Source organism: Lepisosteus oculatus, chromosome 11 (genome assembly GCF_040954835.1).
Source record: "Lepisosteus oculatus isolate fLepOcu1 chromosome 11, fLepOcu1.hap2, whole genome shotgun sequence".
Classification (NCBI taxonomy): Eukaryota; Metazoa; Chordata; class Actinopteri; order Semionotiformes; family Lepisosteidae; genus Lepisosteus; species Lepisosteus oculatus.
In genome coordinates this window covers 29,166,348-29,193,998 of record NC_090706.1, presented here as the reverse complement: position 1 = coordinate 29,193,998, position 27,651 = coordinate 29,166,348, and the positions used below count along the sequence as shown (strand labels likewise).

Below are 27,651 nucleotides of genomic sequence, written 5' to 3'. Positions count from 1 at the left end.
CGCGCAGGATTCCGGCCGGGCCCGAGCGCCACACACATGGCTCTGCTTTGTGCCGCTGAAGCGGGCGGGGGGGTCAGACGAGCTCTTGTGCGACAGGACCGGTGGTAAAGGAACAAGTAAAGGTTTATTCCAGGCTAAAGAGAAAGGACACACAGCGTTTCGGCTGTGGAGCCTTTTTCAGGCGTGTAGGACAGGCGGTAGGCGAGGGCGGGCGAGAGATGATCACTCCTGGTTCTGGTGACCCACACACCTGCAGGGTTTCATCCCAGCCCACCTCCTAGACAACCGAAGCCTCACCTGATCTAAGACGCTGCCCCCTTTGGAATATTTGCAATCACAAGTTTATTTCACTTACGAAAGACAACGGCGAAGGCTCCAACAACACGTTTAAGAGCCGGGACCCAGCGATTCCAGGGAGTCTTGTGATTGTGCAGTCAGTGAAGGGTTTGATGGTGCAGCTGAGGGCTCGGCCAGCAGGTGTGTGGGTCACCAGGGACAGGGTCGGGGAACCCCGCTCTAACCTGCCGGAGCCGGGAAAGACGCCGAACCAGGAGCCGATCTCCGACTCGCTCGCGGGAGCCGCGGGGTCAGGCAGTTTTGTCATATTCGAGGTCTTTTTCAGTTCACTACTCGAAACGTTGATTTTCACTGGTGCAGGTACCTGCAGCCGTGCCTCCCAAACTGGCGAGCCGTGGAACGGTCACGGGCGTGCCGTGGAATGAGAAGAGATCGTTTTTAAACCGTGAATCGCGAGATTCAAGAGTCCCGCTCTTCCCAGCGCCGAAGGAAACACGAGATAGCTCTGTCCGCGGACACAAGCTCACGCTTCACAGAGCCAAGTGCGTTATAGTAGAGTATCATTTAAATTACAGTGTATATTTCACGTCGAAATACGTCAAGGAGGAACACGGAAATACATTTTTTTCACTGTATCAAGGCTGATAAATTAAAAATCATCCGGGACATTAAAAACGTGCCGCGAGCTGGACAGGTTTGAGAAGATGGACCTACAAACACCCAATTACACCTGTGCAGTGAATGCACGAAGACCAAGTGTAACTGAAAGCTGAAGGTGAAACCAAATCAGAAGACAAGAAAACGAAATCAGAAGACAGCAGGCGCGCCGCGCGCGAGTCCGCAAGTCCGTCACCCCTGACCTTTGACACCGCGCACCGCAGCCGCCGCAGTTTTCCAACGTCTGGGCAGAAACAAAACAAATCCTTAAAGAATAATCTCCCCAGCATCTGGGCAGAATACTGAGAGAAGTCAGGTGTCTGAAGGGGTTGATACCCCCTCGCACAGACGAAAGAGGAAAGACACGACGCTCGTGAAAACAGGGGCACCGGCCACGGGCTCTCCGAGGTGCGAGGCGTGGGAGGAAGTGACGCAAGCAGCTGGCTCTGCCCAAGATCTGAATCAGGAGAAACTCCCCAGGAGCAAAAAAAAAAATCTGCTTTTTATTGAAGTAACGATCTCCCTTTTTTGTGACGTTACCCACACCTGGGCTACACAATGCGCAGTATTTTTATTTTTTTAAGGATCGCTTATTCATCTTGGAGTAAGGGGCGATACATTTGAAGTGTAAAATTGTTCATGATTTGCAGAATTATACACAAAATACGCATTGTGCAATTTTACTGCAATTTTAATTAGAAGGGGCTAATCCGGTGAGGAACAGCTGATTCAGCCCGAGAGAGCCCGTCGCGACATCTCCGCCAGCTGTTTGAGACCCCAGAAAGGTATTGAATTCGGTGAATTGGCTAATTAATTGATTCAATTCACTGTTTTGGAGCGCAGATGGGAAGAAAACCGGGAGGCTGTGCGGTCATTGAGAAGCGCCGCCGAACAACTTTGTTAGTTAAGCCCAGCTCGGGCCTCAGTTGGTGTGTACTTTAGCTGCGTGGCTCTTCCGCCCCCCCGTGGTCGAAGGGAGAAACGCATTGACAGAGGACCAGATGTCCGAGGTTCCCATTGAAATACGGAATCTAGTGATGTGACCGCTCAAAGCAATTGCTAAGAAGCGACAGCAACAATACAAATAATCTGTTCATTTTACTGCTAGATGACCGATATTTAACTTCGGGCACAAGAGAGCAGATCATCTTTGCATCCTATTCACTGAATTCTGTCAAAAAGTATAAATGGTTGGGCAGCATGTAGGTGCAGTGGTTACCATTGCTGTCTTGCATCACTGGGGCCCTGGGTTCAATTTAACTGGAAACTACAGGGAAGAGCGTTTATAAAACCAGGAGGTGCTTCTTCAAGTAAACGGTTGTGGGAGAATGGAACAAGATACCCAGCCATGTTGTCACCATGGGTCCTTGACATTTTATTACAAAGTCATTTGTATAGACAGAAAATCCCACACAGATGTATTTTTATTATAGTTTGCATGATAAATTGTGAAAATATCCAAGGGGGGATGAATACCACTTTCTGAAGGCACTGTAGAATCACACAGGATATAACGTGCAAACTCCACACAGAGGTCACGCAGCCTTCATCCTAAAGCTGTGAGACAGCACAGCAGTGCCAAGCACATCTGTAATGGGGCCATTAAACACTTTGAAATAATAAACCTTTGAAACTGCTAATTTGCAATCAGAGAAAAAATAAAGGAGATTAATAAAAAATATGTCTAATACATGTTACAATGTTAGCTGTCAGGAGTAGTCTATACTAATAGGCACAGCAATTAAGCAGAATTCTACCAACATCCAGCCACATAAAAAGCAAGTTGTTATGGGTGGCAGAAGTAGCAGCTGAACAGCAGGACAGGCAGCGGTGCACCATATAGTTTGATCTTGTGAGATCTACAAAACAAGCAAGGCTGGGCCTACTGTGATGGGAGATATCCAGGGAAAACCAGGTTTCTGCTGCATAGTGTTGGTAAACCAGTAGAAGATGCCATCAGGAATAGACGGTCTATTCCAGGGTGAAGATGTTCTCCAGAAGAGAGGAGCAGTCTAGACCAGAGAGTCTATTCCAGGGTGAAGATGTTCTCTACATGAGAGGAGGACTCTGGACCAGAGACAGTCTATTCCTGGGTGAAGATGTTCTCCAGAGGAGAGGAGGAGTCTAGACCAGAGACAGTCTATTCCAGGCTGAAGATGTTCTCCAGAGGAGCGGAGGAGTCTGGACCAGGGATCTAATCCAGGGTGTAGATATTCTCTTCCACTGGACGTCTGGTTTCGATCTCATGGATAATATGTCGGGGCTCTGCTGGGGTTGCTGACCTTCTGTGTTACAAATATGTAAAAAGTGCCTCATATTTAAACAGTTTTGATTCTTTTTTAAAGGATGACTGAGATTCATAATACACACGCTTTAAAAGGTTAAAAGATAAATTCTAGGACAATCCTAGCATTTTGGTGAAAGATTCCACCAAAATCTAAAATAAATATAAATTTGCTCGATATTAATAATGTGCTTTTTCTTTGCCCTCACCTTCCTGTCTCATTCTGGCTTCTTTTCTGAATTTGTCCTGGGAAAGAAAAGACACAGACAGTCAATCTGCAAAGTTGTATTCCGAAAAAAAATAACTGAATTAATTCCTGTCTAAGAATAAGAATAATAGGCTCCAATTCCCACTACAATGAGAATGTGTACATGGTAAACACTTAAAATGAATTGTACCTACAAGACAGACGACTACAGTATTAATTAAATCCTGTGCTTAATACCTTTGTTGATTACAATGATGTGAGAAAGAAAGTTTCTATGGTTTTACATATTTAAACATGTCAGATCTTCACCTAGTCCTCACTAGTCCTGTATCAGTAGATAAATCTAACCTCACGTGAACAATAACAGGCGCTAATTTTACTGTCAAAGACAGCTGTGCATCACCGACTGCCCTCAGACATCACAGAGCTGAAACAATTCTGGAAGGAAGAGTGAGACGGAATTCGCCCCAGGGGATGTGAGAGACTGATCAACTCTTACAGGAAACGTGTAATTCAAGTTATGGCTTCTAAAGGGGGTTCCACATCATGAATCTTCTGAATCATGGGGTACGCTTACCTTTTCACCCAAAGATATCGAGTGCTGGCTGAGTTTCTGTTTAATAAATTAACAGTGAAATGTGAGTTGTGTGTCACCTGCGGTTTGATCTATCTCACTGTGAGGACCAGATGAATGTCAGATATATCTAAATATGTAAAACAACAGAATCCAAGGGGGATGCACTTTCTCTTTCACATCACTGTAGGTCTGGATAAAATACCTGTAGCTAATTGCACTGATTAAAAAAACATTTTTACATTTTTGCAACTAAAACCCTTTTGCACTACAGAGAGACTAAAAGCTAACGATCCAGACCAAACATTTACAGCTCTTGCAGGTACACATCGCCTGTCAGATCAGTGCAACGAGTGTACCGTCCTTCAGAGCGCTGATGTCAGATCACAAGCGCCCCCGTTATTGTGGTTTCCTGTCTGGTATCAGTTTCGACTGGGGGGCTGCAGCTCGTGTTCTGTAAGAAGCATTGAGCTGCACTCTGCCCAGAAGCACAGTCTCCCCAGGTCACAGTGCAGAAACGATCTCTGTGAGAGTTCGGTTGTAGCGCCAGGGGTACACCATGTCTAACGCTCTTCAGAGTCGGGCTGCCCCACTCGCAGTCAGAAGTGGTCATTCTTGTTGTAACTCAGGGGCTGTCCAGTCTAGGTGCTGGAGGGCCAGCGTGTCTGGAGGTTTTCATTCCAGCTCGGCTCTTTATAAACGAAATGAGCTCATCACAGGCCTGTCTGAGCCAGACTGTCTGCTTCCCCTGCCTCTCCAGCCTGCTGACAGGCCGGCCATCCAGAACCAGGACTGGACACCCCTGTGTCCCAACTATTCATAAGAAGTGCTGTAGTTGTGCATCGCGTTACACATGACGTTCGTGGGAGGACTCGTTTCCCGTTCATCCACGTCGGATACCTACGTCGGAAGCCCAGGAGAGCCAGCGAGCTGGCCAGCAGCAGGAACAGCAGCACAGTGATGGACCCAGCCAGCACCGGGACATTGATCTGCAAGGACTGCGTGACAATCGCGCTCTCCTCCTGCAAACAGCGAAAATGCCGTATTTTTTCTATTAAAAAAAACTTTTATTTCACAACAGACATCTTACAATGAGCACACACTCTGACGAGTCATGCGATTTCAACTATATAGGAGACGTAAAATACATCATTAATGCTGAATATATAATAGAATAAATCAATAGAAAATAACGATATATACCGAGCGCGCTTTTTTTTTAATGTGGGGGTCAATGGGAGCGCCGGGCACGGCGAGAATGCACTCACGACGCCTCCGGAGCGGGGCAGGCTGGGGTTCCTCGCGGCATCATCCTCAGTCAGGCGGGGCGACTCTGCTTCTACCCGGCCTCCTGCAGGGGACAGACACGGGGCACAGCGGCCTGGCTGCCATCACCCGACTACAGAAAGACCAGCCTGGTCCCAGCCCGAACAGCACCGGTCTGAGAAACCAACGCGAGAGGCGCCGCGACACACGGGAGCGAGCAAAGGCATGCAGACACTCAGAGCAGCGGCCCCTGAGAATGGAGAGCGCGGCCACTAGGGGGAGCCGGTGCGTATTGTTTCGTCTAGATCAGAGGTCCCAGTGACCTGATGAAGCCTTACTTGAACAAACATGTGGCTTTTTTGGAGTATTTTTGGCAACTCAAAAGTCTAGGATTTTACATACGAAATGCAAAATTTAAAAGGCAACCCCCTACGTGTTTAAGAGCTGAAAACAGTTCAGTTGTCATGTGCACAGAAAGCATGTTTCCGCCCGGTTTCGAATCGAGGACTTTTCCCGTATGATGCGAAAGTGATTAACTATCACACTACAGAAACTTGGCGATATACTATGGAGACAGTTAAGCAGTTCAAATTAATACTGTTATCAAGTCACTTAATTGTTCGACTGTGTGACTGGGAGCTAGGCCGGAACTCATCCCAGCAGGTGTGTGGGTCACCCGGACCCGGACTGGGAACGCCCTTTCTAGATGACCCGAACTCCGGTCCAAGAAGACACAGGAGGGTCAGAGCTCCCGCTGTTGTTACCTGTAACAAGGCGCCGAGCACGCCCGCGCATTCATGACTACACAGACCTTTAACACTGAGAGAACAGTTGACACCGTTTGACACGCGTGTATGAGTCTGTGGAAAGCCGTTCTGCACTCCCGCTCCTACGCAGAATAATGTGCGAGGGAGACTGCTGCTGTGGTTTTCGGGAATCCAATGTTTCAATATTGCCAAATAATTAGATATTGCCAAAGCAAGGCAGAATATAGTTCGTTTCAATTGCTCTTCACTTCATCGCCGATTGTTTCTGAATAAACCTCACAGAAAGTAACTTTGTGACATTGTTAGTCACCGCAAGGTTCAGGGGTATAGTGTGCGATAACTACCTCGGCCTAGATGAAGCTGATCATTTAGTTGCGTTTTTGGAATAAAGCATTTTGGGGAGCCGTGTAAAAAATGTTAATCAGGAACTGAGTGGTCTTGAATAGTTTCAACGTTATGGAACAACCCAGGCAATTCAATTTGTATACAAATGCTGAAAACTGAGTCACGGGAGTCGCATTTGGTGATGAACTGTGAAATAAAGTGCTGTTCGGTTACCTAACTAGCTCCGACCGCAGATGCACGACTCTCAGATGACGTGCATGGTGTTTAAATGCGGTTATTTGCGCTAATACGCCCGCCGTACAAAACAGACAGTTGAGGTCTGTTTTTCAACTTCCTTTCGGGTCGGGTGGGATGATGTGAAGCAGGGTTGAATCACAGGACTCTCGGTGAGGGAGACCTTTTTTTTGTAACAACTATTTAGACTGAAACCAGGGGTTACCCCCGGGAAGAGTTCGTTGCTTCTAGATTAAACCCCATCGAGCCGACTGCAATTACCAGTGAGCCAGAGACGCACCATCGCTGGGACAGACATTCTTCCCTTAAATTACAAGTCTAATCCCAGAATCTCCACACCCGCCAGAACCAGAACAGCTTCTGATCCTACTAGGAGAGGAAACTCAATAGAGCTGCAGCCCAGTGTGTGATCTCCTGTCACTGCCTGAGGACAGACAGTGAGGAGACTTTGAGTCTCTTAAGAATAATAGTAAGCCCTTTCGGGCTTTTGCAAAACTGGAGAGCCAGTGTCTCATTCAGAAACATGGGAGAATGTTAATTGGAGGAAAATCTGCTGGAAACAGGGTGAAACGGGTTAATTACGGAAGACTTTATTTTGGATCTGACTCAGGTCAGATCGCACCCTGCAGACTGACGCAGTCTGGCAGGAGGACGATAAAGTCTCAAGCCTCTGCTGACTAAACTGCTAGAATAAACGAGTCATTTGGATTTCAGAGAAGCGGTTCACAGATCACACAACAAATTACACAACACTTTCCATTGCATCCAGCAACAGTCTCCCAGTCATTGTGAAAGTAGCACCATTTCCCTGTCCTAGTAGTCTCGGAACGCTGAAGCACGTGCTTTCTCATGCCTTATCTTTGCCACCACCCACTGAAGCCCAGCAGGTGTGAGCCAGGCCAGTACCTGGACGGTAGACCTCCTGGGAAAGCTAAGGCTGCTACTGGAAGAGGTGTTAGTGGGCCCAGTAGAGGGCGCTCATGCTGCCGTCTGTGTGAGTCCTAATGCCCCAGTATAGTCATGCTGTGAAAAAAAAGATGGTGCCATCCTTTGGAGGAGACCCAAAACCGAGGTCCTGACTCTCTGTGGTCATTAAAAATCCCAGGGCGTTTCTTGAAAAGAGTAGGGGTGTTTCATTGGTGTTCTGGCCAAATTTCCCCTTGGCCTTTACCAATCATAACCCCCTAATTATGCCCATCTGTGAACTGGCTTCATCACTCCTCTCCACTGAGAGCTGGTGTGTGGTGGGAGTACTGGAGCGCTCTGCCTGCCATCACATCATGGTGGCGGTGTGGTGCCCAAGGATCTGCGCCTGTGGCTGGAAGGTTGCTGGTTTGAATCCTGCGGCTGGCAGAGGAATCCTTCTCCGTTGGGCCCCTGAGCAAGGACCTTAACCCCAACTGCTCCTGGGGTGCTGTATAAATGGCTGACCCTGTGGTCTGACCCCAGGCTTCTCTCCCTGTCTGTGTGTCTCATGGAGAGCAAGTTGGGGTATGCGAAAAGACAAATTCCTAAAGCAAGAAATTGCTTTATGGCCAATAAAGTCATCTCTTACCTCTCATCCAGGTGGATGGATGCTGTAAAGCATTTTGAGTGGAGTGTCAGATAAGGGCTATATTATGATAATAATAAGTATAAGGCTAAATTATTATAGTCTTTCATTGGAGTGGGGAGAGAAGGCAGACACTGCCTGTCACTCGCTGATGGGAAGTGGGTTTCACTTCCCAGAACCTGCCCGTGTCTCATCGGCAGCGCTGAGCCCCGATCGCAGCTCGTCATCTGACTGCTGACTAACGGGCTCCTGTGGCCTTGGAAAACGTCACACGTCACCGGGTTGAACCGATGCCTCTAGTGGCCTCTCCTTCACGAGAATAACCACACCACACAGCACAGGGCTTTCAGGCACAGCCAGACAAGAACCAAAACACTCATCACATCCTGCTCTAAGACGCCAGCCTAACCTGATTTAAGAACAGAGACCTGAGCAAAACCACAAAACTTGCAGCCCACCACAATGAAGCACACAGGAAAAGCTGTGCACGGGGGGCATCTCAGCCCATCTGGGTCGATTGGTGGCGAATATGTAACTGACCAGAGTATCTCATCTAGCTGTTTGCTTGCGAGAGCGCTTGTGTCCTCTGGTTTGTCTTTCTTTGCCGGCTTGAACTGCAGTCCAGTAGGCTGAATGCTCGATTCAGGTTCAAGAATTCAATTCTTTCTGCTTGTCAGATAAGGACAATCCCTTAAGGCGTTTGCTTGGATAAAGAATGTTATCCAAATTCTTCCTGAATTGATGTTGCTGCTTCTGCAAGGTTTGCTTAGCATTCTTCTTTGGGGGAGTTCCCACTCAGTTTTCCACACCCATGTCCTAGTTGTTTGCAAAGACAAGATCAGCTCAGACTTCACCTCTAGTAGGTGTCCTGACAGACTGGATAAGACCAAGGAGGTCCAGTACACAATGCCAGCTGGACCCACACTGCGCCAGCCAGACCTGGGAACCTTTTATCCCCCGGTTTAAGCATACAGGTCAAACATCCATCTATCCCGCCATTATCCACGGCAGATGGCAAGCCAGAGGCTAACCCCGCAGACACAGGGCACAGGGTGGGCACACACCCTGGAATTGCTGCCAGTCCATCCCAGGTGCTATAGCAATATTTCCACTTCCCCTTGAAAAACAGCCAAGAGTCCGCCTCAGAAGTTAAAGGAAGGTTTTATCTGTCACACGATCAGACTGGCAACATTGCAGGATCACGCTCATCTTCCTCTTCCCTATTTGCCAAAGATACCTTATTTTAACACAATTGGTCACTTACTTTTGTACCACATGTTCCTGTATAACACAGTATAACTCCATTCCAGTTCAATCCAGTTCTTCCCCTTGCAAAATACTGCAGAAAACGTCTGTCCAAATTTCACAATGACCCTGTCAACACAGGGTACACCTGCAGGTACACTTTGGAGACAGTAAATGCCCTAGTCGGCATGTGCTTGGACTATAAAAGCAGACTGCAGCACCCTGTAAAAACCCACCCAAACATGCAGACTCCACACAGAAGGCTCCTCAGGCCCCAGAATGTGTCCAACCAGCGCTGGCCTGGAGTCTCGCTCACAGGGCTTCCACGATAGGCTCTGGATTAGCGCCACCCTTCTCCAGGGATGCACGGCTTTTCAGTAGCGGATTAGTGCCAAGAGTCCCCTGCCATGTGGGTGGTATTTGTGGGCGCACGGCGTCAAGACAACTGCACCCACGTGTGCAGGCAAGCACACTGCCTCCTTCAGGCTCGCCAGCTGCAGCCGGGTTAGTGCTGGGAAAGGCAGAGCATACAGTGGTGGAATTGCGGAGTGAGAGGCTCAGGTACACAAACATGCCCATTCCACTCGGAGATCCAGGAGCGTAGTGGCAGGCTTACCTGCGGCCTGTGGCTCCGATTGGTTGTGTCCGGAGTGTCCGGGTGTCGGAGTCACTGGGCTGGCTGATGGTGAGGGCTCCGCTGGCGCTGGAAGGACAGGAGGTGTATTCAGGCATTTACTCATATGAAAAAGCGCATGCCGAGAAAGAGCCTGGACTATCAAGAACTGTGAGTCAGAAAGGAAGGAGTTACAGTTTCAGAAGTTTTAACCCAGGGTTGGGGGGGGCATCTCCAGTCCGCAAGTGCCTCTGTCTAGCTGGGTTTGTAAACCTCTTTACATCTCCACCTTCTCAAAAACTAGGAAATGCTTGTCCAATCAAGCAAATGATAGGTCCAATTGGTCAATTAAGTAATTAAGAGCTCAGGTTGAAGGAAAACCAGCAAACCTTTGGCCCTCCAGGCCTGGAGTTGTGTCCCCTGGTGTAAACAACGTTTATATTCAAGAATATGAGAAATACGGTACAGAGCTGGCCTGTAACAGTTGCTCAACAGTCTTGGCTCTTGGTAGGATCAAAGTTCCATATATAGTGTGACAAAGAAACCTGCCTTCTCCACTTCCTCCCAGATTCTCTCCATGTAATTAGTGCTTTATTATAATGACATTTTATTAACAGACTGATTAATTACTTCAACTGTTTGATGACTAATTTGATTAATTAATTGACTGTTTCTGACAGCTACATCAGTATTTAGTATCTGGGTTGCCCAGGGCTGGTGTAACCTACCTTTGAGAACCTGCAGGGTGTGAGACACCTTCTGGTCATTGAAATAGCCATCGATGTCCACTCGGCAGCAGTATGACCCGCTGTCCGCTTGCCTCACCCTGGAGATGGTCAGGTCCACCTGTCCGGCCGGGATGTCTCCGTTGAGCCGGTACCGGTCCGAGACTTTGGAGATGACGCGGCTGCCGTCGGTCTGGACGATGGTGTCGCTGCACCAGAGCGTGCCGCAGTTCCGGCCCCAGCACACCCGGCTCAGCCCGTACCTCTTCACCGAGTAGCGGCAGGCCAGGCTGACCGCCCCGCCTTCCAGCGCCCGGTACCCCGCGGCCGAGGACCTGGGGGCTGTGAGGGAGAGAGGGATGAGTTTCCTGAGCCCATAGCTACAGCTGCACTGTGCCCCGCCTGCTGCTGAGCTCCACCTACTTCTGCAGCTCCACCTACTGCTGAGCTCCACCTACTGCTACTGCTCAGCCCTGCCTGCTGCTGAGCCCTGCCTGCTGCTGAGCCCTGCCTGCTGCTGAGCTCCACCTACTGCTGAGCTCCACCTACTTCTGCAGCTCCACCTACTGCTGAGCCCTGCCTGCTGCTGAGCTCCACCTACTGCTGAGCCCTGCCTGCTGCTGAGCTCCACCTACTGCCACTGCTCAGCCCCGCCTGCTGCTGAGCCCTGCCTGCTGCTGAGCTCCACCTACTGCTGAGCTCCACCTACTGCTGAGCTCCACCTACTGCTACTGCTCAGCCCTGCCTGCTGCTGAGCCCTGCCTGCTGCTGAGCTCCACCTACTGCTGAGCTCCACCTACTTCTGCAGCTCCACCTACTGCTGAGCCCCGCCTGCTGCTGAGCTCCACCTACTTCTGCAGCTCCACCTACTGCTATACCTACTGTTGAGCTTCACCTACTGCTGTAGCTCCACCTATTGCTTGGGATGAAACCGAGCTGAAGGTTGTGATCCCAGGTTTTAAATTAGTGGTGCAACAGACTAGGATCACAAGACAAATCTAGCTAGAGAGTGAGTGAGAGTTATTGTAACTGATGAGCCCAGTTCTGTTTTGGCAGCGTGTTGAACTGATTACTATGAATTCGTGCTTACTGTTGTTTTGGATTATCAATGTTATTTAAATGAACTTAAAGCCAATGCATTAGTACTTTAATTATCACATAATTGAGGGTTACTTATGTCTCTTAACCCTTCATATATATACTGTGATACATTCTGTGGCGGTGTAGGCATGATCTGGGTTATATGCTATTTGGCTATTTGTGACTGTTCTCTGCACTGAACCCTCCCAAATGTTGAGACCCTACTGTAATGGAATTTGAAGTGCAGTAACAGACGCCCAGACCAAATCACAGTACCAACGGTATGTGTTGCATCAACAGCATTAGTAAAAGTAGAAGCAGGAGCTGTAACAGTTGTAGCAGTAAACATACCAGCAATAGTAGAGATTGATGAGAGTAGTGCTTTTACTTAATTCTAGTAATCATTGGTAGTAACTACTATTGCTATTATCATTACTACTATGTTAGCAGTAATGGCAGTACTGTAGCAGTAACATTAGCCCACTAATAATAGCAGTGGTGGCATTAGCCTTGTAATAACAGCAGTAGTTAGTATGGCTGTAACAGTGACATGTGTAGCACCAACAGCATTAATAACAGCAATAGCAGCACCAGCAATAGCAGTAGCAGGAGTCCTGTAAGTACAGAAGCAGTAGTTACTGCAGCTGTAAAGGTAACATGTGTAGCACCAACAGCATTAGTAACAGCAATAGCAGCACCAACAATAGCAGTAGCAGCAGTAACCACAGCCCTGTAAGTAAAGAATGTGTAGTTACCGCAGCTGTAACAATGATATGTATAGCATTAACAGTATTATTAACAGCAGAAATAGCAGTAGAAGCAGTAACCACAGCCCTGTTAATAATAATAATAATAATAATAATAATAATAATAATAATAATAGAAGGTATAATTACTGCAGCTGTAACAGTAACATATGTAGCCCCAACAGCATTAATAACAGCTGCAGCACCAGCAATAGCACCCCTATTGCTGGTGCTGAGCAGGCTCAGGTAACTGGGCTGTAACAGTGACATGTGTAGCACCGACAGCATTAGTAACAGCTGCAGCACCAGAAATAGCAGTAGCAGGAGTAACAGCAGCCCTGTAGCTATGTAAATGCAGGTGGTGGTTATTGCGGCTCTAGCAGTGAAACATCAGCAGCATTAATAACAGCAATAGCGGCAGTAGCTGGGGGTTAGTAATTCCAGCACAGACAATGGAGAAATAACCGTGGGTAGGAGCTCTTGCCTGCTATAGCCACGGTAAGGATCCAGTGCAGCCACAGGCCAGCGCGGAGAGGCATCTCCTCAGCAGCAGTGGTGTCAGGGTACGACAGCCCCTCTGAGAGAGCGCTGCCAGAGAGCGGCTATTCACGCCGCCCGGGGCAGGGGGCACCTCAATGGCCTCTTGTGTCCCGGGGCTCCTGCTGGGATATCTCCTGCCAGGACTGGCACAGGCTCTGCAGCCCATCCTGGGAGCCTGTGGCTCGGGGGCTCAGAAAGGGGCCATTGTCTGGCAGCTGGGCTGCAGAGGCCCTTCACTTTGTTTTCCGCCTTCTCCGAAGGCAGGAAGGAGGGAAAGAAAAACGTGGCAGCAAACCAGTGCTGATGGGCAGGGGGCATTTTCCATAGCTATGAGATACTGTCCTCTGAACTGATTAATCAGGGAATCAGATCAGAGTGACGATCGGATCACCTTGCAACCTTTGTCTGCCTAATTCTGGTCTCCTGCCTGTCTCTCAAGCCAGTTTATACTCCATGGGAGACAGGGCCTTCTCCTCTTTGACTCAAAGCTCTGGCATTCCTTTCCTAAGGATATCCGAGAGTCACCCCTGACATCTGATCCCTGGGCTCTATTAAAGCTAGACTCAAAACCTCTTTTTTGTTCTGTAAAGTGCTTTGAGACGCCACTTTTAAGGGCGGTATATAAAATCGAGTTTATTATCATTGCAATCAATGACCCGTAGCCCTGCCCATGCCCAAATGGAAATACTTTGTGAGACAACTGTAAGGAGGTCAAATGGCCTCTTCCTGTCTCGTGGCAGGGCAGGTGACCCCAGCACAGGCAGAGGTGACACAAGCACATCCCGGCCTGACCCGACACAGGCGGGTCTCGGCACCGAGCCTCCAACTCCCTCTTCCCAAACCCTTTCCTCCTGGGATCTCCCAAGCTCGACGGGGCTTTGACAAATCCGATACAGGATGGCTGTCAGCGGAAGCCGGGGTGGCAGATAAGTGGCTGTCCAAAACAAGAACAGGACCCCGTTTCCGTTGTGGTGGGTTAAAGGCCTGCTGGTGTTTTTCACAGCCCGAGGTTGCGAGCTGCCTGTGGATGATGTAACCTCCTGCGCTGTGGTCACCACTGACGCCCAGGCCCCCGCGTGACTCATCGCCTTGGTGCTGGGGTTTCCTGCCGAAGCTGCCGTTCGCCCGCCTGAGCAAAGGGCAGCGGGGGCGACCCCCCCCCGAGACGGGCCGAGCCGCGAGAGGGGGGAAGGGGAGGCAGGGCGGTGGGGAAAGTGCAGCCTGGCTCAGGGCGGGGGGGTTCTGCTCACACCATTGTGAATGTCACACCTCGAAGAGCCGCCCCACCGCTGGGCAGCGGGCGGAGAGGGCACGGCTCTGATCGCATGTCTCTCTCTCTGTCCCCCCCGCCCCCCCGACTGCCAGGGTGCACAGCAGTGACGAGCAGGTCCGTGTACCGGAGGAAAGGAGCAAACCGGGCAGGAAACAGTTCGAAATGCAGCAGCTGCAACACTCGAGGTGCTGGATTAATCTCTTTTACATTCACATTAGTAGCACACAAAAGCTAGTGGGTGATCGAAGGAAAGCAGGGTAACGGCTTGTTCCACACTCCCACCACCCTTTGTGAAAAGAAGTGTCTTCCTCTCAGCCTCAGTCTTAAATGTTCTTCCCAGTAGTCCCCGTACACCACTGTCCTCTGGTTTGTGTTTCTCTGTTGATTCTGGGTTGACTTTATCAGTGTCTTTGAGTATTGTTAACTCTTGTGTCAGGTCTCCTCATAGTCGTCTCTGTTCCAGACTAAAATGGTTCAGTTCCTTCAGCCTGCTAGTGTACAAATTTCCTTTAAGCCCCGGAATACAACTGGTTTTTCTTTTCTGCACTGATTCCAGAAGAAACAAAATCTTTTCTATTACCTAGTGACCAAAACTGAATACAGTACAGTTCAATTCTAAATGAAGTCTTACTACTGTGGTATTTAAATTAGCATGACTTCTCTTGAGTCCAGTCCTACACTGTTTACTAGGTAGCCTCACGGTCTGTTTGCCTTTTTTATTGCTTCCACACGGTGCTTAGAACATATCAATAGTGAATCAGAATTAACACTTAAGTGTTTTTCTCAAGTATCTTATTCTAGAACAGCGTTTCCTGTTTTGTGTTTATAATTCCTGTTTGTGCTGCCTGCATGTAACACTCTGGCACTGGTCTACATTAATCTTCATCTGTCTGCCAGGTGTTTGCCCAATCTGGAATTCCCTCTAAATTCTCTCCTTTTGGGTTTCCTTTGCTGCTTCTAAACGTTTTCTAAAGGCCCCTGTTTCAGTGTCACCTGCAAACTGGTACACCCATGACAGTATTTCAGAATCTAGATCGTTCACATGAGTTAGGAAACCAGTGGACCCAATCCAGATCCCTGTGGTACTCCACTAATTACAACATTACCCGTGCTGAAACAGCAACACCTTATCTGCTCTTTTTTCTACCCATTAGCCAGTTCTCAGCCTAAATACATGCATTACTTTACACACCTACTGCCCGATGTTTGAGAATTACTGTTCATGAGAAGCTTGTGAACGTCAACATACCAGATTGTATGGTCTGTGTGCGGCGTCCATTACTGGAGCTGCTTGTTCATATTACTCTGACAAGTGAGTTAAGCTAAACAAGGTGACTGTCCTCTAGAATCACATTGCCATGCAAGTGCTCCTCAGGGAGTCGTGTAAACCATTCTGGGGTTAATGCTAAAGCTGATCACATATTCTTTACTCCATTTACTGCACAGACTGGTTTGCCAGAAAACAGAAAGTACAGCAGCACTAGCGTCGTCGGTCTCTGGCACTCACAAGCTCATCAAGTGGTTTTTGCACCTTTAATGAAAACAAGCCGATCAAATTTCACACCCCTTTCACCATTCCTACAATAGCACAGGGGAAATGTGGACAGTTAGCACAAAAGCACAGCCTCTAAAATTAGCCTTCTGTAAAAACATAAGTGAAAATGACTCTTAAAAAATGTCAAATAAGTACATAGAAAAGCAATTTCAGCATATAATTCTGTGGAGCTCTAGATTCCCAAGGGATGGAAGCACAGCTGCAAAATTCTATCCATTAAGTTGAATATAGTGAAACAGATCGAGTCCAATTAGCATCAGTGTCTTCCTCTTAAACCTGCGTCAACCTCTTAAAACCAGCATTTCTGAATATTACTGAAGGACAGACCATAAAGCAATGAATCATTTCCAGTTAACACTTAAATTCCCTATCAGGCTGGAAGTTGTCACTCACCAGCATCAGTGTTTACATTTTTCACATAGCTGTAACTTTTTCAGCTTTCTGCCCCCACTGAACGCAGTCCCCTGCAGGAGACTTGGATCTTCAACACTGACGTTCAGACATGTTCCATGCCCAAGACCCCACTGTGGTGTCAACCCTAAAACCCAGGTGAGGGTTTCTCCGATAGGTCTTGGAGAGCCAATTCCCTGGAAGCAGAGACAAGGGAAATTCCTGCTCTGATAGACTTAAGGAACTGGATTTCTTTAGTCTTGCCTTTTGATTTTCTTGTCAACAATTAGCAGTTCCTGTGTTAAATGTGTGCCTGTACAGGGCTGGGAAAATTTGAAAAATCAGTAGCTACCAAACATGCGCATTTACAGATGGAAATTCAGTGACGTGACCAGTCTGTAGAAACCTGCCAGCCTACGGGCTGTGAAGTTATTTTTCATTTCATGTATGTTTTATCAGACGTACAACAGAGGTGTCAAAATCGAAAATGTATTTTTAAGTACATAAGGCAAATGCATTAAATAACAAGTACAGGACAATGGTCTTCCAGGGATGTCTTTTGAACTACACAGTAGTAAAAACAACAGCAAAGGGAATTATATGCCAGTTCACCTTAAACTCAGGCCATACAGGATGGAGGATTTCAGGAGTGTGGATTAAGCTGGCACCCATCAATTCTGCCCTATAAAAATATATTGTATCTCAGTATGTAAAGAAAAAATGTAATTATTGCTTTCCTCTTTTTGTGTTAAAAGCCACAGCCTTTCCATTAAGTCATTGAACCAACTGACCCAATTAAGAGAACAAGTACACCTGTGGTTCTTAAGAGCCAGGAGAAAAGGATCTACAATCCAGACCTGCATTGACAGCATTAATCTGGAATTGCAACATTATCACTTGGGTTGCAAAACTGAACAAGATCTCAGTTCCTCTCTGCTATTGTCTTCCAGAACAGTTTTCTTATTTCAGTGCTGAGGTTGTCAATGTTGTAGATGTTCTCCTGCACTCTGTCTCTGGGGATGTCAAGGACAGACTTCATAGTCATCCTGTGTGTCACTGCTGTAGATGTTCTCTTGCACTCTGTCTCTGGGGTTGTCAAGGACAGACTTCGTAGTCATCCTGTGGGTCAATGCTGTAGATGTTCTCCTCCACTCTGGCTCTGGTCTGCAGCTCTGGGATGACCTGAGGGTCCCTGCAGATGGAGGAGGAGTGAATTAGATCTGAGAACCTGAGCCCATGCTGCTGAGCTATGCTGCCTGTAAAAACTCACTGCATTTCAAACAGGGGCGTGTAGCTATAACCCTGCTTTCTGATATAGAAAGCAAAGGTTTACATCTAAGGTCAAACTAAGTTGAAAAAGATGTAGCTGTGGTACATTCTGTATCCTTTTATTACACCTGTCCAGGTCCTACCCTACCCAGAAAAACAGCTCTTGATAGAGCATTTCAAAACTGAATGAGACGGACTTAGAATATTTACACAGAGAAAAGGTTTGAACCCTTTAGATTGGTCTGCATTATCATATGAATTGAAACACATCATTAGATCCACATGAGAGTCTTAATGAAGGATGAAGCTGAACTAATTAAATGTATAACACATTTAATTAACAAAATTAAGTGTTACATTTAGTTGGTCCACAAATCGGACTAGATGGGTCAAATGGCCTCCTCTCATTTACTATATTTCTGAAATTCTTATACTAAGTAAAATAGGGGTTCACTTATTATTTCACATCCAATACATTATTTACACTTTTCTGCTTCATGCACCCTTGCATCCCCTAAAAACACTGAACTGGTAAATACAGACACTTTTCAGTATCTTAGAAAGGACTGGTTTTGATTAAGCACAGGCATCATGGCCAAAAACTGTAATTGCCAGAACGGCACTGGAATTGTTACACGATCGCGTACAGGGGTGCGGTTTAAGGGTCACCCTACTTCCCCAAAAACTTCCTGTCATGAGCAACAGATGCTGAACAAGCATGGAGAGCACGAGGCACCAGCCCTTGCAGGTTTCCGCTGAACTGTCTCCAGTACTTACAGCTTAGTCGTCGTCTGGGCTCTCCGTTGTCTTCTGCCTAAAGTAAAGGAAGAGCCATGTGACTGAACACTTCAGTGAAGGAGGGGGGGAGTGAGAGCAGAGCTGAACACGGTGACAGTTCTGTCATCAGGGGTGATAAAGATCTCTACTTACGCAGCAGGAGAAACAGCAGGGTCAGGAGCACCAGCACCAGAGCTAGAACTGCCACCAGCCCTACAGTGAGGACTGGGCCCCCAGCCTGCAGACACACAGAGGACAGTGTTACTGGAATGTGTCTTACTAACAGCATCAACACATTTATATGGTTTTTAAATGTCACGGATGCAAGCACAATTAGACTTGTGAAAAGAAATTTTCAAAAGACCACCTTTTGATGCTGTGGTTTAGTCAAGACCTGCGTTCATATTCACCCAGCTTCTTTATTTCTGTGATCTTGAGAGTTTGCTCACAGGTTAAATTAGACCCTTAGTGTTTATCCAGAGGCAGATACTGTAGCTACTGCTGGTCATGTGCAGACCAACCAGTGACTGAAGATCTGAATGACAATGCCAGACAGTATTCTCCTGTGAGTGTGCAAACTCTTCAGCCACAGTCTTCACTCACCGAGTTACTGTACGCTGAGCTGCTGAGCTGAGCTGAAGACATTGTGGAGCTAATTGTAGAATCTGCTGCCTTCCCAGTCGATTTACCTACACAGACACGTTATTAAAAATACAGGCACAACCATTCATTTTCATTCATTTCCTGGGCATGTTGTAATGATTTACAGTACTGTGGGAAAGAAGATGATGTTGGGCTTTGTTAGGAGAGCTGTCTGGTTTTAAAGTTTTGAAATCTCAGTAAAATCTTATCAATAATGTGCCCATTCACAGAGTGTGACCAGACTGTGTGACTCTGACACCACAGAAACACCAGAGTTAGAACCTGAGAGAACTTAGCTGGTTAGTCCTCAGCAGGATGTGAAAGAGGAACTGCTAAACATAATCTGAATCAGGGTGACCAGGGTGACTGAGGGCCGTGAATCTGGAATCCCAACTTTCGCTGGTTTAGAATTTTTTCTGGGCATTTTATAATAGTTTAAGTGCATCTTTTCCCACAGCTTCAACACACAGAACTGTACGCCTTCTCTCTCCAGTTTACCAATTAAGAGTCTGCTGCCATAACTCCGACTGAAGAGCTCTGATCAAGTGAGGAATCGCTGGAGAGCATGCACAGGTGGGAATGGCGCTGTATCAGACACGCCAGAGTGTTCAGTCAGTTTTCCTTCTCCTGCAGCCCAGTGGGTCAGATTACAGCTCACACACATGAATGAGGGCCATCCTGAAACATTCATACCTATTACAAATCTTATCCAGCTTTTTAACAGGCCTTAAAGGACCTTAAAAAAGGCATCAGGTAGAGAATTGACATAGATCAGCCTGTGTTTCCGAACTCCGAACAACGACCAGCAGACAGAGGGGAATCACTGTTCCTGTGTACTGTGTGCACAGTGTGTGTACTGAGCTGCCGCTGTGTTAGAGAGGAGACAACAGAACTTCATACAGGGGGTCTGAGTGGTGGCTGCTGTCTTCTGAGGCTCTGGGGAGGAGACGAGCGAGTCTGTGGTCGTCACAGGAGCTGGAGGGGAAACAGAAGAAACTCCTGTTTGGTAAAGAAACAGAGACTGGCGCTGTACTGCGGACTCTGACTCACAGCCCCATCAGGACAGAAGCTTGAAAAAATAGAGCGCAGCTCGTCTATCTGTAACACACCCGGCACATCTGGACTGGAGACACTTTCGCCGTTTTCAGGTCAACCAGATCAAAGCCTACAGTACATGTATTTCAATAATAATAATAATAATAATAATAATAATAATAATAATAATAATAATAATAATAATAATAGTTTATATAGCACCTTTAAAATGGCTTCTCAAAGTGGATTTACAATAAGAAAATAAAAAAGTACACTAGAATTACACTAGAGCAGAATTACACTAATCCAGCAGGGGTTTGGAATACAGTAATCCAGCATCCAGGTGGATGCTGCACATTGGTGATGGTGGAGGGGAGACCCCGTTACCTGTAAAGCGCTTGGAGTGTCCAGAAAAGCGCTATATAAGTGTAAGCAATTATTATTATTATTATTATTATTATTATTATTATTATTATTATTATTATTATTAAGATGTGTGTGTGTGCACATGAAGTTTAGGACAACTTGCAATGAATCTGTCTCTCGGAGACTGTTTGCCAGCTTGCTCTCTGGCCCTCAGAGTGTTTAATTGACTTGCGAGCACACATTATAGTAAGGCATATAAATAAATATGCATTTACATATAAATAATTGCTCAGGTGAAAGTAATTCTGAGACATGACAGTGAGACGTGCTCTCTGCTCTCTTCCACCATCAGCTGGGGTTTATTCAGCCTCTGTAACAATCAAGTCCACTGTGGATTTCTGGTCATTAAGCGGTTCTGGTACTGACCTGTTGTTAAATGTTCATTGTTAATAGTTGTATAGTATCGCCAACTAGCTCTAATCTGGAAGTGTTCAATACGTGGTCATGTGCTAAACCATAAGAACAGTCCCACACTACAGCCTGCAGTGCAGTAAGACAGAGGGGACAGGGCTCAAGGTCACAAGTTGTTAGAACTGCTGCTTTGTATCTGATGTATTACATCTGAAAGTAGAGTTACACTGAAACACAACAGGGCAATGTTCACTCAGCTCCTTTTCACTTTTAAAGACACGAGGAGAAGGAAGTCGCTCACTATGGCTGAGCAGTTTACTCACCCTTTGTAACGATCAAGTTAACTGTATGTTTCTGGTCATTAAACCAGCCTGGTATTTCCACACGGCAGCCGTAGAGCCCAGAGTCGCTCTCCTGAGCGTGGAGGATGGTCAGAGAGACATCGCCTCCGGTCAGCTGTCCCAGCAGCTGGTACCTCTCTGAGAGTCTGGAGTTCACACTCTGTCCATCAGTGGAAATGATCATATTATTACACCCAGAAAGAGGTAGTTCTCCTCTCCCCCAGCACATCGTCGTCACTCCGAGATCCGTCACAGAGTATCTGCAGGGGAGAGTGACATCCTGGCCGACGGATCCTCTGAACGTCAGAGCAGAGACTCCAGTGACTGAGAATGAGGAAGAAAATCATATTACACAGCTTCTGATCAAGTCCCCCCAAAATATGTTAAAACCGAGTACCAGCATGTTTTTCTGATATAAAAAGAGTTTGATCTTCAAGAATAGAAACTTGGTGAAAGGTGAAAAATCACCAGAACGTAAACTTAAACTCCCCAGCGTATCTCCAGTATGAAGCCCAGTGTGATGATCCCAGTCAGTGACCCACAGCTCAGAAGTCCTGGGAGCTCCTACCTGCCATGAGGCTCAGTACCAGGCAGCATGATGGGAGGATCCTGCAGAGTCTCATTGTGAAGAGCTGCTCTGACACTGGAGCCCCTGTGTCTGAGTTTCTGTAGACTCTTGACTCTCAGCTCTGACCTCACCTGCTGTGGCTGGCTGTGGACTCAGTTTGTCATCTGACTTCCTTTCTCGCTTTGTGAGTCATAGCTGACAAGAATTAATTTCTAAGCACTGAGGGAGAAAGGAAAGTGATTGAGCTCCAGGCTTGATTTGCTACGGTGAAGATTTAAAGTTCCTAAATTAAATGTTTTCAAATGCTAAATAATGTAAGCAATCCCCTTAAAAAGATTAATTTAATGTTAGTGCACAGAGCTGGAGACTTTCAAGCATCTAAGGTGTAAAACATAAAAATGCTTAAATTCCTATGGAAAGCAGTGGTGCCTTCCCTGTTGACCCCTTAAGAACTGATTAAATTTATGGAATAAATACAGCCAATATAATTACTGATACTATATACACTGCCTGCAACTTTCCCACTGGCTTCTCATGTGTACAGTTTTTTCTCATTACAAAAAGACAAGAGATATGACAGAAGAGGTAATTAAGTTTATTGTCGTCTTCAAGCTCGACAGCTGCTGCCGGTGTCAGCTGGGTGTCAGCAGTCAGCGCAGTGAGATCTCTACCTGCTCAGAGCAGCTGGGACTGAGCACTGCCCTGCACAGAGACTTGGCTTCAAGAGCCACTGTGACACCCAATAATAAGATGTGTGTGAAGATGGTTATTGAGTATTTAGGCAATGACTTAATGATATCTAAGTCAGTAAAACTATAAAAAACAACATGATAATAAATAATAAAAGAGTTGGGAAATATGCGATTGTTGGTCTGTGGCAGAGTTGTCTCACAGGAAATGCAGATTCCTGTCTTTCCAAACCTGTCTGTGGGTGCAGAGCCCTCCAGTTAGTTCCTGAGTCGTTTGAAGGCAGGACCGATAGTGTCTTTTAGACTTTTGATTGGCTCTGATGTTGATGCAGCTGCTCCTCGGGGGTGTCTCTCTCAGGTGTCTCTCCATCGTGAGCCCCCGGCGTGGCCAAGCTGCTTTAAAACCCACAGCTGTCTTCCAGAACACTTTTCCCACACTTGTCCTCTGGTTTGGTCATGCTTCTCCTCTCTCTGCCTCATCAAGGAGATGCAGTCTGTCTCTGGGGTTGTCAAGGACAAACTTCATAGTCATCCTGTGTGTCACTGCTGTAGATGTTCTCCTGCACTCTGTCTCTGGGGATGTCAAGGACAGACTTCATAGTCATCCTGTGTGTCACTGCTGTAGATGTTCTCCTGCACTCTGTCTCTGGGGATGTCAAGGACAGACTTCATAGTCATCCTGGGTGTCAATGTTGTAGATGTTCTCCTGCACTCTGTCTCTGGGGTTGTCAAGGACAGACTTCATAGTCATCCTGTGTGTCACTGCTGTAGATGTTCTCCTGCACTCTGTCTCTGGGGATGTCAAGGACAGACTTCATAGTCATCCTGTGTGTCACTGCTGTAGATGTTCTCCTGCACTCTGTCTCTGGGGATGTCAAGGACAGACTTCATAGTCATCCTGTGTGTCACTGCTGTAGATGTTCTCCTGCACTCTGGCTCTGGGGATGTCAAGGACAGACTTCATAGTCATCCTGTGTGTCACTGCTGTAGATGTTCTCCTGCACTCTGTCTCTGGGGATGTCAAGGACAGACTTCATAGTCATCCTGTGTGTCAATGTTGTAGATGTTCTCCTCCACTCTGGCTCTGGGGATGTCAAGGACAGACTTCATTGTCATCCTGTGTGTCACTGCTGTAGATGTTCTCCTCCACTCTGGCTCTGGGGATGTCAAGGACAGACTTCATAGTCATCCTGTGGGTCAATGCTGTAGATGTTCTCCTCCACTCTGGCTCTGGTCTGCAGTTCTGGGATGACCTGCGGGTCCCTGCAGATAGAGGATGGGTGATCATTAGATCTTTGTGCTTGAGCTCATTGTTGCTAATGACTGACTTCTGAAACAGGTCAAAAACATGATTCTTCTTTCCAGACACGCAAAGAGCATTTATTGACAGGAGAAGGCAACACAATGAATTCCTATGAACATTATAAAGCAGTTGCTCCTTTCAACCACTGATGTTCCACTTCAAGATAGTTAGACCAGACTTTGAAGGTATGTGTGGATAGGCCAGACTCCATCCTCCCATCTTTTGCAATATCTTATGCTATCACAAAAGTTCAAAGTTCAAAGTTCAAAGGTGAAGAGTTAAAGCAATAGATTATCAATGTATTATTTCTTAGCTATGACCTGTCCAGAAAAGAAGGCAAGGAGAAGGGGATGCATATCTATAATGCTTTTGTGCGGAGAGACTGGCAAAAAGCTCACGATAAAGCCCAGTTCGTGGGCCTCACGACATGAAGTCACTCTTACCAAACACAAAACCTGTCTAAATGTACATTCTCGGGCTAGGCCTCAGTTATTTCTCTTTCATTTCATCCATACTTACAGTCTAGTCGTCGTCTTGGCTCTCCGTTGTCTTCTGCCTAAAGTAAAGGAAGAGCCATGTGACTGAACACTTCAGTGAAGGAGGGGGGGAGTGAGAGCAGAGCTGAACACGGTGACAGTTCTGTCATCAGGGGTGATAAAGATCTCTACTTACGCAGCAGGAGAAACAGCAGGGTCAGGAGCACCAGCACCAGAGCTAGAACTGCCACCAGCCCTATAGTGAGGACTGGGCCCCCAGCCTGCAGACACACAGAGGACAGTGTTACTGGTATGTGTCTTACTAACAGGATCAGCACACTGTCTTCAGTATAACGGGCCATTTCCATACCTACACAGGGAGACCCAGAAGAAACTGTGACTACATAGTTACCTAGGTTAGTAATGTTTGCACTTCTCTGATTGATTACCTCACCCAGTAGGTTTGGAGGCACATCATCATCGTCTTAAGACACAGATGATTAAAAGTTGTTCCTAATGGTTTACACAGGTTATTTAACTTCAACATATGTCATAAAGGCCACCATATTGAAGAAAGAAAACACATTCAACAGCCACCAGATCGTTCCTAGTGAGGTCACAGAGCCAGCCGAGCCAGCATACAGTGGGATTGGACCACAACATAAATACGGGAACAGAGAAGCAGAGAAGAGGGAGGAAAGCAGACCTCATCAGTCATCATTACCATTACTTATCTTCATCATTATCATCTCAGTTTTAAAACAAAATTCTATCCATGCAATTTAAGCACTTTAAAGAGTTCTGGACTTTGTGCATTATTCCAAGAGAGCTTGTGGTCTTATTTTAATTCAGATTTCATATTTAGTGGAATTCTCATGCTAAAAACATCCCTCCTGTTTTAGTGGCGCACTGTTAGAAGAACAGGGAAATTGTTCCCATTCACTTGTGCTTATCCATGGTATAGAGTCAAAGATTTAATTCTTATATGACCCATTTTTTATAGAACTCAGGTTTCCTTTCATTAGACAGTTAAGTGTTTTGTGATGTACCTAGACTACAGGGAAAGATTTGTGGAATTACCTGTCTGGTGGAATAGGACTCTGAAACACACTGACTGAAATAATCTGTCTTTAGAATAATCGTTGTGTGTATTGTAGAGTTCTAAATTAAATTGTCATGATTATGTAAATTATTGTTGATAAATATTTGTTTGTCCTGTCTAATTTTGTCCTGATTAATATTCCTTCATCACTGTGCTGCAGCATAAAAGATGTGTATTATTCTGTAGTCCCAGTCTTTGGTGGAGGAAATCATCAATCTGTAATTATTTGCTTCGTATTAAAAATGGTGATTTTTTAACACCCCACTATTCTTACATTTCAAAATCTCCTGCCCCCATCATGTAACAATTTCTTATGGTTTTTAATGACATGGATGCAAGCACAATTAGACTTGTGGAAAGAAATTAAGACCACCTTTTGAACAGCAGCATTTTGGTCAAGATCTGTGTGCAAAGTGCCCAGCTTCTTTATTTCTGTGATCTTGAGAGTTTGCTCACAGGTTAAATTAGACCCTTAGTGTTTATCCAGAGGCAGATACTGTAGCTACTGCTGGTCATGTGCAAACCAACCAGTGACTGAAGATCTGAATGACAATGCCAGACAGTATTCTCCTGTGAGTGTGCAAACTCTTCAGCCACAGTCTTCACTCACCGAGTTACTGTACGCTGAGCTGCTGAGCTGAGCTGAAGACATTGTGGAGCTGATTGTAGAATCTGCTGCCTTCCCAGTCGATTTACCTACACAGACACGTTATTAAAAATACAGGCACAACCATTCATTTTCATTCATTTCCTGGGCATGTTGTAATGATTTACAGTACTGCAGGAAAGAAGATGATGTTGGGCTTTGTCAGGAGAGCTGTCTGGTTTTAAAGATACTGAGTGACCAGGGTGACTGAGGGCCATGAATCTGGGTGACCAGGTTACTGGGGGCCGTGAATCAGGGTGACCAGGTTACTGAGGGCCGTGAATCGGGGTGACCAGGTTACTGAGGGCCATGAATCGGGGTGACCAGGTTACTGAGGGCTGTGAATCGGGGTGACCAGGTTACTGAGGACCATGTATCAGGGTGACAAGGGTGACTGAGGGCCGTAAATCAGGGTGACCAGGTGACTGAGGATCATGGTCAGTTTCCTTGTCAAATCCGATGTGACTCTATAGCATCTCTTTGGCCCGAGCAGCTTCACCAACAAATACATAAAACTAGAAAAAATTACTATATAAATATATATCTACATATAATTATAAATATTGATATATATCTACACACATATATATATATACAGTAGATATCTATATAGAGTGTCTTCTGAAAAGATCTTCATAAATGTGAAGCAGTCAAAGAATTTTAAAATCTGGTTGTGACTGTTGTGTGGGTGTGTAGGCCAGGGTGTGTTTCTCGAGGGTGTGCACGGCGTGTGTGCTGAGCTGTCGCTGTGTTAGGGAGGGGGTGGCACTCCTCCGTACTCGGGGTCTGAGTGGTGGCTGCTGACGTCCGAGGCTCCGGCGTCACTGAGGAGGGGACGAGCGAGTTGGTGGTCGTCACAGAAGCTGGAGGGGGGACAGAAGAAACTCCTGCTTGGTAAAGAAACAGAGACTTGGGGGAAATTCAGGACTTGGGAATAAACCCACAACCACTTAGAGATGCCAATTACATTTGCCAGCATGGTTTTGGAGACTCTTGGTAGGTAACTAGGCAGGACTAGACAGAACCCATGTGGACATGGGGACATGGGGACATGCAGACCCCACACAGAAGGTACCCCAGTCCGGAAGCAAACTCAGGACCCAAGACCTGTGAGAAGTGTGCTACCCTAAAATTGATATATTTAGTCTATATAAACTTAAATACTTCACCTGACATGAGAAGTCCTAAAACAAAAGGTATTTGAAAGGTAACATTTGATCCAAATACATTTGATTCTCTAAGATTAAGAAATTCGATTCATACATAAGAAATGAGCTATTGGTAATAAAATATCATATACTGTATATAAAATATAGAATAATCTGAGTTTCTGTAAATGTATTAACATGTTATTCATATTCTCTTAATCTATTACTTGCAAACACTTTCTAAAAGGAATGTGTAACGAACATTAATTATTTTCAAGCTATATGATAGTAAAATGGAACAATAAAGCATACCACCAATTTGAGTGTTTATGACTGGAGCACAACATGATTCATTCCTCGTAGAGGATACAAACCGTATCTCTTCATTCCCACCCTCCAAAAACTCTCTATTTCTGGTTTCTTGCAAATACGGTGAAAATGTTCTTTGTTGGATTATAGAAGTCAATATTGCACAAAAATGAAAAAGATGTGTACTTACGGATTTGATAACTACATTCTGTACATGC

The 27,651-nt window shown here is 46.2% G+C and overlaps 3 protein-coding genes across 4 annotated transcripts in view; all 3 read right to left on the bottom strand.

Moving 5' to 3' along the window:
• Nucleotides 1-2,305: 2,305 nt before the first annotated feature.
• timd4 (T cell immunoglobulin and mucin domain containing 4) lies at nt 2,306-13,199 on the bottom strand. Its single transcript, XM_069196031.1, has 7 exons — nt 13,078-13,199; nt 10,771-11,109; nt 10,046-10,132; nt 5,289-5,371; nt 4,925-5,042; nt 3,448-3,484; nt 2,306-3,239 (listed from the first exon to the last, which is right to left on the bottom strand). The coding sequence occupies exons 1-7, from the start codon at nt 13,130-13,132 to the stop codon at nt 3,149-3,151; spliced, it is 810 nt and encodes a 269-aa protein (XP_069052132.1). The 5' UTR covers nt 13,133-13,199; the 3' UTR covers nt 2,306-3,148.
• Nucleotides 13,200-16,824: 3,625 nt separating this feature from the next.
• On the bottom strand, nt 16,825-23,602 carry LOC102682911 (T-cell immunoglobulin and mucin domain-containing protein 4-like). 2 transcript variants are annotated; one of them, XM_069196029.1, is made up of 8 exons: nt 22,682-23,600; nt 21,761-21,979; nt 21,175-21,516; nt 19,940-20,014; nt 19,001-19,086; nt 18,551-18,635; nt 18,398-18,434; nt 16,825-17,543 (listed from the first exon to the last, which is right to left on the bottom strand). In XM_069196029.1, exons 2-8 carry the CDS (start codon nt 21,813-21,815, stop codon nt 17,447-17,449), a joined length of 777 nt encoding a protein of 258 aa, XP_069052130.1. In that variant the 5' UTR covers nt 21,816-21,979; nt 22,682-23,600; the 3' UTR covers nt 16,825-17,446. The 2 variants fall into 2 exon arrangements, with proteins under 2 accessions (XP_069052130.1, XP_069052131.1); XM_069196030.1 differs by lacking the exon at nt 19,940-20,014 and having other exon boundaries at nt 22,682-23,602.
• An 11-nt stretch (nt 23,603-23,613) lies between these two features.
• Nucleotides 23,614-27,651, bottom strand: part of LOC107077637 (hepatitis A virus cellular receptor 1 homolog) — a 45,844-nt gene continuing 41,806 nt past the window's right edge. Inside the window, exons 3-7 of the mRNA XM_069196028.1 lie at nt 26,756-26,839; nt 25,941-26,026; nt 24,425-24,509; nt 24,272-24,308; nt 23,614-23,712 (exon numbers count right to left, since the gene is read on the bottom strand). Coding sequence (XP_069052129.1) covers nt 23,616-23,712; nt 24,272-24,308; nt 24,425-24,509; nt 25,941-26,026; nt 26,756-26,839 — 389 coding nt within the window. The 3' untranslated portion in view covers nt 23,614-23,615. The remainder of the gene's footprint in view (nt 23,713-24,271; nt 24,309-24,424; nt 24,510-25,940; nt 26,027-26,755; nt 26,840-27,651) is intronic.

What these genes read in the sequence shown, in the direction of transcription:
- LOC102682911 (XM_069196029.1), bottom strand. Translation starts at nt 21,815, where the DNA reads ATGAGACTCTGCAGGATCCTCCCATCATGCTGCCTGGTACTGAGCCTC. An exon ending in TAACTTGATCGTTACAAAGG is followed by an intron (nt 20,015 to 21,174) that starts GTGAGTAAACTG and finishes TTTCCCCTCCAG; the next exon opens with CTCCTGTGACGACCACAGAC. An exon ending in AGCCACCACTCAGACCCCCT is followed by an intron (nt 19,087 to 19,939) that starts GTATGAAGTTCT and finishes GTGTCTGTGTAG; the next exon opens with GTAAATCGACTGGGAAGGCA.
- timd4 (XM_069196031.1), bottom strand. Translation starts at nt 13,132, where the DNA reads ATGCCTCTCCGCGCTGGCCTGTGGCTGCACTGGATCCTTACCGTGGCT. An exon ending in TGCCCCGCTCCGGAGGCGTC is followed by an intron (nt 5,043 to 5,288) that starts GTGAGTGCATTC and finishes CGCTGTTTGCAG; the next exon opens with GAGGAGAGCGCGATTGTCAC. An exon ending in AGCCAGAATGAGACAGGAAG is followed by an intron (nt 3,240 to 3,447) that starts GTGAGGGCAAAG and finishes TTTGTAACACAG; the next exon opens with AAGGTCAGCAACCCCAGCAG.